The sequence below is a fragment of the Triticum dicoccoides genome, chromosome 6A (genome assembly GCF_002162155.2).
Source record: "Triticum dicoccoides isolate Atlit2015 ecotype Zavitan chromosome 6A, WEW_v2.0, whole genome shotgun sequence".
In the NCBI taxonomy this organism is placed as follows: Eukaryota; Viridiplantae; Streptophyta; class Magnoliopsida; order Poales; family Poaceae; genus Triticum; species Triticum dicoccoides.
In genome coordinates, this window is record NC_041390.1 from 623,430,457 (window position 1) to 623,439,685 (window position 9,229).

Below are 9,229 nucleotides of genomic sequence, written 5' to 3' on the forward strand. Positions count from 1 at the left end.
GGTGGTGGGATGAAGCGCTGACCTAGGCAGCTCGAGCTTGACAGGAGCGGGGCGGCGCGGTCGGCTTACTTCGCAGCAGGACAATGAAAGATGTATCTGAATGAAACAGTTAATGGTTATGACCTTTTATGATCTGCTGGGGTCTGGAAGAATGTGCTGAAGCTGTCATACATGTAATTACACACATCATGACATGAATGCATCTCACAAAAACAATGTCAAACACACCACTGGGTAAAGTCATGACGCCAATCACAAAATAATCCTGTGCGTGCGTGCAGGAAACGAATCAACTCATTTAACTCTACGATTTGTTCATCATCATCGATTCGTCAGCGTTGAGGAGAGACCTGGCTGAATACTTGCTTCTGTATTCTGGTGCTATTCCCTTGCTTTGCATTTTCGTCTGCAAGGAGAACATCATCTATCCAGGAGACAATACTGTAGGCCAAACTTTCGAGCACCCTTGAGTAGCTTTCAAGTATTGCCTGTCCAATGTCCTGTGGGCCAGAGGAGAAAAAAGAGGATTCAAAAGGGTTTGCTATATATGATTTGTATAACGTCTCTGTTCTTTTTTGTAAAAAAGATCATTTCTGGTATCCTGAAGAGATGCAGTTGCTAAAACGGTTTCTGATAAAACAGTAGCAAATGATAACATGGAGTAGTCTGTATATTCATTTTATTTAACCACTTGATCTCCTATAATAATCTTATACATGAATCATTACTTATTGTAGTGAATCTTGCTTGTGTCGAGGGTAGTCTGTGAGAGGCCTGGAAACCTTTGTTTCAAGCACAGCAGCAGGCTCCTGGCCCTGCTTGCCAGGATCAAGTTCTTGTCCCCATCGGCATTCAGCTCGGTGACATTCTCCCATTTGGTCACCACGTGGGTCATGCTAGCTTTCCTTCTCCACACGTACATAGCAGCCTCGACACGGTCGGCGACCTCGAGCGCCTCGTGCTCGGAGCTCAAGTTGAGGAAGTCGAGGAGGTGATCCGGTGAAAACTGATCCCCCGAGGACATGTACCGGTATATGGCGTCGCCTGTCCCGACTTTCCCGGTCTGTTGTTCGAGCAACAGAAATGCATAACCCATCAGAGAGGGAAACTGAAATTTTAAATTTTTGGACAAACTAGCTACATGGAGATCTACTTGATTTCCGTATATAGATCTTACATACCTTGGGAAGCGTTTCAATGTATGAGGACGGGATTTGCATTTCGGAGAGGATGGCGTTGTTGATCTCCATGGCCATCTTGTGGATCTGGCTAGCCTGGTCCCGCTTGTGCTGCAGCTCGCGGTGCAGAGAGTCGGAGAGGCCTGATTCCGGCACGCATGGCTCGGGCAACCACCACTTGTCCTCGTTGCGCTTGAACGACGGCTTCTTGGTTTCGCTGAAGGACTGCTTCCTCTGGTCCGCGTACCAGAACTCCGCCTTGTCAAAGCTGTCCAATATGCCCTGCAAGCAAGCAAATTGCAGAGTCAGTCAAGCCGATTGGAACTTCCACACAGGATAGGAGAGTATCTGAAGGAGACTTTACAAGGAGCATGGTTTCTAGCTTCTCCAGTGCGGGGAGGTTCATCAGAATGTCTGATCGCGGCGAGGTTGCCATCACCTGCACGTAGCAGCAGTCACATACAAATATGTTTGTTAGTAATTAAGAAGAAAGCTTGAACTTAATAATTATGAGGAAGGATGCAGGCATGTGTGATGGATGTTGGCATGGGTTACATCGTGGGTGCTTCCGTCGGGCCTGGCCTGGACCGTTGGTGCGAACTCGACGATGTACTCGCAGATGGAGAGGAGGCAGTCCATCTCCCGGTTCCACATTGATCTCTTCTCAGGGGGCAGTGACTGCAACCTGTGGCAGGTCCCAAACACAGTTGCTGCGTGCATGCATGCATCAGGAGTTCAGGACCAAGTTCGTTCATTCAACAGAGAAAATTGTTTCATCTACAATTACTACGTATAGTTCGTAGCACGAACTAGGTAAGTTCGTACCATATAGGTTGGTGATGGCGTTGGAGATGGCGACGGCGGTGCAGACGCCCTTGCCGCCGCCGGACATGTCCTCCCCGAGAAGCAGCTTGGTGTACTTCTCCTTCATCAGCTCCATTTCTGATGAGCAGCACGACACTCATCAGCCAGACTGCATGCAGGAACAGGAAGAGAAAAAACAGATTCCGGTGATCTATATCCATCCATGAATACCTTCGTCTTCCACGGACCTCTCGTCGACGGCCTGCTGCAGCTTCTTCATGCTCAGCTTGCTCATCGCCTGTGAGAGGCGCGACGGCGCCGCGGTCACCTTGAAGGACGCCGTGCGGGCCATGTGCTGGTGCTCGTCGCCGCCTCTCTCGGAGGAGAAGGAGGCGACGCGGAAGAGCGGGCGCGCGTAGTCGCGGTCGTGGCTGTACTGGCTGTGGAAGCCCGGGAACGCCGAGTTGTCGCCCATTGCTGCTGCTAGCTAGCGCCTCTTTGGACCTTGAAGAAGTATGGATGGTGCAAGAATGGCTGGCGGCTTGCTAAGAGGCATGCAGAGGGCGGCATAGCGTTGAGTCTTGGCAACAAGGAGGCATAGGCTGGTCCACTGATTCAAACTTGAAAGCAAAGTCAGATACTCCCCACAGCCAGCTACGTGCGTGCTACTCATGAATTGGCACAACATATTCAATTTTTTTTTCAGTTGGTGGTAGTACATGATCATGGCAGGCACCAAGTACGTACGACCACCAATTGAAAAATGAAAGAGAATGTATGAAAAAATGGATGTGTGTAGGATCAGTGTATCTTAATCAGTGTGGGCTCTGGATCATAAAATTAAGAGGGAAGAAGGTGGGAGGCGACTAACTGGTCATCAAGTTTTTTTTTTTTTGAGGTGAACTGGTCATCAAGTTGATAGCAGAAGCAGACGCAGGACGTGAGAGATCCGAGGGAAGGCTTCCTTGATGTGACTTGGGCCGCGTTGGGCCAGTCCGTCGTGCGCCCAAGCATGACGGACCGCCAAAGGGAGGAGGGAGGAGACTGGGATGTCATCGTCGTCTATGCGCCCACCATGGACGTCGTCGTCCTCGTAGAACAGCGGCCGCCAACCGCCATGGACGGCATCGACGCCTCAGAGAGCTCCATCCATAGCGGGCAGAGGAGATGAGCGAGCATCTAAGTCTTATGTCATTGATTTTTTCTTTACACGAAATTAACCTCGAGTCAAGATGGCCTCAGAGTTTGGGTGGAATTCCTAAAAATAAAAAAGACTGCTGCATTCACCAGAATAACTTCCAGTTCCTGATTCAAAAAAGAACGATAAAATACAACATTTAGGTGAATGCAACAACCATAGAGCAGATAATGCAAAGTCAATCAGTCTCTCGGCAATCAAGCAGAAAAGAAATCCGGATATCACAAAATCTATGCATGTATGTATATGGCTACAAGCTAAAGAAAGCTCCACTCAATGACCACAAGAATCCATCTAGGAAGGAACCATCATCGACAGAACAAAAGTGTTATCTCAACCGTCCATCAACTATCCCTGGCAGCTCAAAAGCAAAGCTCCGACGACGACGCGCTCCACATATGCCTCCCTCCTCCGGTCAGTCCGTCGAGTTCTCATGGAGCAACACGTACTCCCGGCTGCAACCAACGGAAGAAACATTCATTCACACCCTAATTTGGAAGGCTGGTTATGTTGACAAGAGGTTGCTCAAACAATAGGATCTAGGAAAATAATAAGTAATAGACTATTAGATTGTCATGACCATACCTACTGTTGCCAAACTTAATGTTGTCCCTTTCAAAGAGTTCATAGTAGCGGTGGGACTCAATGCGATCCTCCTGTAGCATTACAGCATGTTTGAGAGAGAGAAAAAATGGAAGTGGTGTAAATCAAACCAAGGTTGAAATGATATCACGTGGAAAACATGTGTCTAGAAAACTTACATTGATGAAAGTCCCATTGGTACTACCAAGATCCATCAGATAAGGCCTACCAAACCAGGAAGAAATATGGAAAGTCGTCATTCAATAACATATGCTGATCAATTACTGACATACTGCTATGTGCAACAATTGCTAAGTACCTCACTTGCTTTGACATCATGCCATCTGGTTGCTCCTTCTCTATAAGTCTGAATAATAGGCAAAAGGTCATTTGATCAGAGTATGATTTCTCAACATACGCAGATAAGAGTGTTAGGCACTTGGGCTTACCTATATTGAAGAACCGCGTGTTGCTTGCTGCAGGAGGGATGGTCGGTGGGGATGTCTGCAATCCTCCTTTCCCTTCCAAAAAGGTAGTGGCTCATGCGATGAACATACAACGGTTCTGTTCAATCAGGTAGCATCATCAGAAACATTCATCATGCAACTCAAGTATCATGCCATCAAGAAGAGCATGCCAGTTCTTCAGCAGTTCAGCACCCTACATCCTTGCTAAGGAAATCCTCTATAAAGACTAGGGAGCTAAACATCCATTTGAAATTGCACATTAAATTACTAACTAAGGAACCACTATGTCTTTATTAACCTGCTTATTGCCATTGACTCCAGTGAATCACTATAATTGAAAACAAATCTAGGGAGTCATTTATAAAGCATCAGCGTGTAAGTGGTGCCGAGCGCTCCACCACGCCACATAACCATGCCAGATAACATAGTGTGCGGGTGCCCATGGCCACGGGTGTATGTGGGGACTTGCAAATCATCCCGTTCAGCCACATCTTTGCGCAGTTATCCCGCATAGTCTGCCTGGACAGTCAAACCAAGCAGCTGCTGGCCTGCTGCAACAGAGACTCTTCTCCGTTCTACAGAAAACTCAAACCTCAGCACATAAGTGAACACAATGATTTTTCTCTACACACACCTGATGCTGTAAAGTATAAACTGATCAGCTGATCGTGTGTGTCACTGATTAATTCATGTTCAGATGCAGCAGGGACATTGATCATAAAAAGTATTGATATCGATTCATTGCTGCATGAGCCAAAAAAAAATTCTGAACTATGAGATAGTTTTGTTAACTATGTGTTTCATACCCTGTTGATCGATTCATGTTTAATTATTTGTGTATCAAGTATGGACAGACACACCATGTACCTAGCAGGAACAAATATCTACTAGCAAGACTACATGGGCTTGTGCAGGTATGTCGATGCTGTGTACTCCCTCTGTTCCTAAATATAAGCCCTTTTAGAGATTTCAATACGAACTACATATGGATGTATATAGACGTGCTCATTTTGCTCTGTATGTAGTCCATATTGAAATCTCTAAAAGGTCTTATATTTAGGAATGGAGGGATTAGTAGACAGTGCCCGTTGGCGGGCTACCACAAACGACCCAATAACACAAACAGGATGGGGCAGACAGAAGCAGGCAACTTGCTATTAGTCCCACTTGCACCCTGAATCGACACATCCTTTATATTTCACAAATTCAGTGTTTGTATCTGACTGGTATAGCGTATAGTTACCTCATGGGACCTATTTACTATCCAGAAAAAGGAAATGATGATTTTAATCCAAAACAAGCCTATATCATAGTGAACTTCTGGTTACTGCCTTTGTCCCCCATTAAATGTTTGTCTAAAACTTCCGAGATAAGGACAAACGGTATTTTTATGAAAGCCTGTTTTATCACATTGAGTCACTTAATACTCCCTCCGTCCCAAATTAAGTGACTCGACTTTGCACTAACTTTAGTACAATGTTAGTACAAAGTTGAGTCGCTTATTTTGGGACAGAGGGAGTACTTGCTACTGAACCCACTTTTCTTCGCAATGCTGGGGCGAAAAATAGAGAATTGACTGCCAAAGAAGATAACTGTATTACTACCGTTGGCGTATGTGGAAAAAAACATCCCATTTCTCCAATTTCCTTTGTAACAACTATTAAATTGATGGATAGCATGACATGAAGCAAACAATAGCTTCGGATATGGAGAGTAACAAGCCAAGAATAAGTACCATTCAGTGCTTCACCGCCCTTGAATACATAGAGTCTCCATCTAATATCTGATTTGCGAGCCTCTGGAGGTTCTGAATACAACAAAGTTATACCTGAAGAGGAAGAGGAAATAAACTGTCAGCTCTGGAGATTGTACAGTAACGGTGCACGTAAGGGAAAGCTGGTGTTAGCTTTTCTAATTGGTTGTACAACCATCATAGGAACTGTAGGTGTCTATGATCATTGGTCATGCAAAAAATAAATATTCAAGATATACATGCTTGCGATCAGCACCTCCAACTTTGTTAGTCTCCTCGGCAAGCTTTCCAGACAACTCAAATGATGGTTTTTGCTGCAAAATAAATGCATTTGCTAAAGTAAGAATGTGTAGTAAACAAAAAGAAAGACAACACAAACAACTGCTGTTATGACAAGCATTACCAGAAAGCAACAATCATCTCATATATGAACATTCTTCAGATAATTGAATTGACATTAATGCAATATCCATCATGGTGTGTGGACTACCTTTTCTTTCACCTCCAGAGCTTCTGCAGCAGTATTCATCATTGCCAATGAATCAGCATCACCACTCCTGACCAAAACAGTTTAGGTTAATAATTGCGGACAAAAAATGCATAGCAGAAAGAACATTGGTTAAAGCAAAATAGCATGCTTCAAACACATAAGAACCAACAAAACACTCTAGTAATATAGAACCCTCGAGTAGAACATAAATGATTCAGAAATATGGCATAAACATAGCGACCCAGCAGAGAAGAACCAACCCAACGTACTTGACCAGTAAGAAAGAAAACATGGTGCATGATTGCTTTCACAATATAGAAGAAAGTCACAAGCAATTAAGGTGATCCCAATTGAGATGGTTTTCAAAAAGAATGATAATGACCAACTATAAGTATGTGTATTCACTTGACAGGGGAAGATGCTTGACAAACAAACATGTTTATAAAATTGGAGAGATCCTTCTTTTGCCATGCAAAGGACCAAATTTGCATCTGCCACCATAGTACGGCATAAATCTTCATGCCACTCGACAACACATTAGAGTTCAGGTACAGGACCAACTTAATACAGATCATAATTAATCATTATAACGATATATAATTTCCCTTAATGTATATGCCTATATCAACAAATAATGTATATGCCTATATCAACAAACAGGAAATTGTAATAAACAGAGCTTCTTTTGAGAATATAAAATGGCCATAAGGCAAGAGTTTTGAACACTCACCGGGATGCTACATCCAGTCTAGAGCTTGTATCCTGAAACAGATCAAAAACAACTTTCAGACTGAAGTCTACACGCCATGGTAAAATAGCAACATGAAAGTACCATATAAGTTTAAAATTGAGATGGTATATGACTACTAATTATATCCAACAGATTTGCAGACGAGAGGGTTCAAATGGGTCATGTTTAGTGTATGGTATGTATAATGAAGTGTGAGCTACTGGTTACACAAGTTGCACAGCGTCCAATTGATATTCCAAGGTATGAAATGATTTTCTGGCATCCTATTCATTTAGGTGGAGGCGTGGAGCTTATTAGATATTGGGCAGCAACAAGGAACATACATGCAATAAACGTAGACAGGGAGCCAAGTAACATACGGAATTATGGAGAGATATGAGGAAAAGGGTTGGGTGTCACCACACACCTCACGATGTGCTGCACTTCTGGATGCCCGTGGTGATGTGTGAGATTCATGTCTGCCCCTATGTCTATACTCTTCTGGAGACCCTGATCGGCCACGCCTAGATGATCGTCCTGATCCACCATTGTTCTCATCCCGGTCTGCCATTCTATCTCGCACGGAATCCCTTCTGGGACTTTGATCTGTTCTTTGCTCCCTGAAACCACCTTTTCGGTCCGGGTCCGACCTTTTCCCTCTTGAATCATGTCTGTCGTCGTCCCAGCCTGATCGTGCCTCTCTCGAAGCACCTGACCGATCATCCCTGTCAGTTCTTCTATCTCTTGAGTGGCCCCTTCCATCATTATCATCATCCAGTCTTCTACCTGTGAAGGCACTCCTATCATCTTTTAGCTCCACCTTCCTATCCCTTGACACATCCCTCCCCTCATCACGTTCCCTGTGCTTCCGCGTGCCCCGGTCTTCACTACTGGGAGGTCTCCGACGGTCGCCCTCAGTTACATCTGCCCCTTCCCGCTCAGCCTGAGCTCTCCTTAGTCGCTTGGAGCGTGGTGAGAGCGACCGAGACTGCCGTTTCCCAGCAGGCGATGGGGACCGTGCGTGTTTCGGCGACCTGACCCGCTCCTTCACCTTCTCTCTCTGTGGCGACATCTCCCTATGTGAAAGGCTAGCCTTAACAGGGGACCGCCTCCTAGGCGAGCCACTCCTCTCAGCATGTGACCTCTCCCTCCGAGCTGACGGGCTGTGCCTGCGTGGAGGCGACACGCGCTCCCTGGCCGGAGAACGGGACCTTGTGTGCCCTGACCTCCTAGGCGAGCCAGTCCTCTCAGGCCGTGACCTCTCCCTTCGAGCTGGCGGGCTCTGCTTGCGTGGAGGCGATACGCGCTCCCTCGCCGGAGAACGAGACCTCGTGTGCCCCGACCTCCGGGAGGATTGATCCCTCCGGTCCACAGTAGAAGCCATTCCTCACCTGAAGTATCAAAAAATCAATTCAGAAGGAGGAATAATGGAGAAACCATGGGAGTTCATGAATCGCAGCAGCGGGAGACCCAGGGATGATCCAAGGGACAGGTGGCAGGTGCTAACTTATGACACGCTAAAAATCCGATATCTCAAATCAAAATTTGCCTTAAAACAGCATGCTGTAGCGGATAAAAGCCTTCTGCAAAATATATTTCCAGCACAAAGCTGAAATCCTAGCAAGCTCAACATTAATACAATTAAAATTAGACACTCAGCGATGGACTCAAACTACTGACAGTGCTGCAAGCACAGACTTGCTTTCCCCAATGTGTGGGTGTGTGTGTGTCGATGAGCATAAAAAATCTGTGCTTTGTTCAGTTTCGAGTTTCGACCACCATCCAGCTACACATGATTATAAACAGAGCATGAGAAAACTCAGCAGCAATCTAGTTAAGCAGAGAGCGCAAATGAACATACATGAGTTAGGAAGAGAACCGGTTAGGATTCGGGACACTGCTGACCGTGCCGTTCTAGGGTTCAGAGCGGGGAGGGAGAAGGCCAGCGAGAGGAGGCCACGGCAGAGACGAGGCGGCGCCACGGGTGGAGGGAATGAGGCGGGAGGGGCCGCCATGGGGCGATGTAT

At 45.8% G+C, this 9,229-nt stretch overlaps 2 protein-coding genes across 2 annotated transcripts; both read right to left on the minus strand.

Annotated features, from left to right (window-relative positions):
• Positions 1 to 528: 528 nt before the first annotated feature.
• Positions 529 to 2,538, minus strand: LOC119314750 (rop guanine nucleotide exchange factor 3-like). Its single transcript, XM_037589446.1, has 6 exons — positions 2,214 to 2,538; positions 2,004 to 2,120; positions 1,734 to 1,888; positions 1,543 to 1,617; positions 1,182 to 1,460; positions 529 to 1,063 (listed from the first exon to the last, which is right to left on the minus strand). Exons 1-6 carry the CDS (start codon positions 2,455 to 2,457, stop codon positions 725 to 727), a joined length of 1,209 nt encoding a protein of 402 aa, XP_037445343.1. The 5' UTR covers positions 2,458 to 2,538; the 3' UTR covers positions 529 to 724.
• Positions 2,539 to 3,288: 750 nt separating this feature from the next.
• LOC119318611 (FHA domain-containing protein DDL-like) lies at positions 3,289 to 8,590 on the minus strand. The gene is made up of 10 exons (XM_037593189.1): positions 7,630 to 8,590; positions 7,203 to 7,234; positions 6,473 to 6,539; positions 6,239 to 6,296; positions 5,965 to 6,057; positions 4,212 to 4,326; positions 4,082 to 4,129; positions 3,942 to 3,987; positions 3,766 to 3,836; positions 3,289 to 3,635 (listed from the first exon to the last, which is right to left on the minus strand). Exons 1-10 carry the CDS (start codon positions 8,584 to 8,586, stop codon positions 3,596 to 3,598), a joined length of 1,527 nt encoding a protein of 508 aa, XP_037449086.1. The 5' UTR covers positions 8,587 to 8,590; the 3' UTR covers positions 3,289 to 3,595.
• Between the last annotated feature and the right edge of the window lie 639 nt (positions 8,591 to 9,229).

Bases quoted from the DNA above. Each gene is read 5' to 3' on its own strand.
- LOC119314750 (XM_037589446.1), bottom strand. From the start codon at position 2,457: ATGGGCGACAACTCGGCGTTCCCGGGCTTCCACAGCCAGTACAGCCAC. The intron at 1,889-2,003 runs GTACGAACTTAC...GCATGCACGCAG, and splicing joins CGCCATCACCAACCTATATG to CAACTGTGTTTGGGACCTGC. The intron at 1,461-1,542 runs GTAAAGTCTCCT...GCTTGCTTGCAG, and splicing joins AGCTAGAAACCATGCTCCTT to GGCATATTGGACAGCTTTGA.
- LOC119318611 (XM_037593189.1), bottom strand. From the start codon at position 8,586: ATGGCTTCTACTGTGGACCGGAGGGATCAATCCTCCCGGAGGTCGGGG. The intron at 6,058-6,238 runs GTGCTGATCGCA...CTTCCTCTTCAG, and splicing joins GGAGACTAACAAAGTTGGAG to GTATAACTTTGTTGTATTCA. The intron at 3,636-3,765 runs GTATGGTCATGA...CGTTGGTTGCAG, and splicing joins ATTAAGTTTGGCAACAGTAG to CCGGGAGTACGTGTTGCTCC.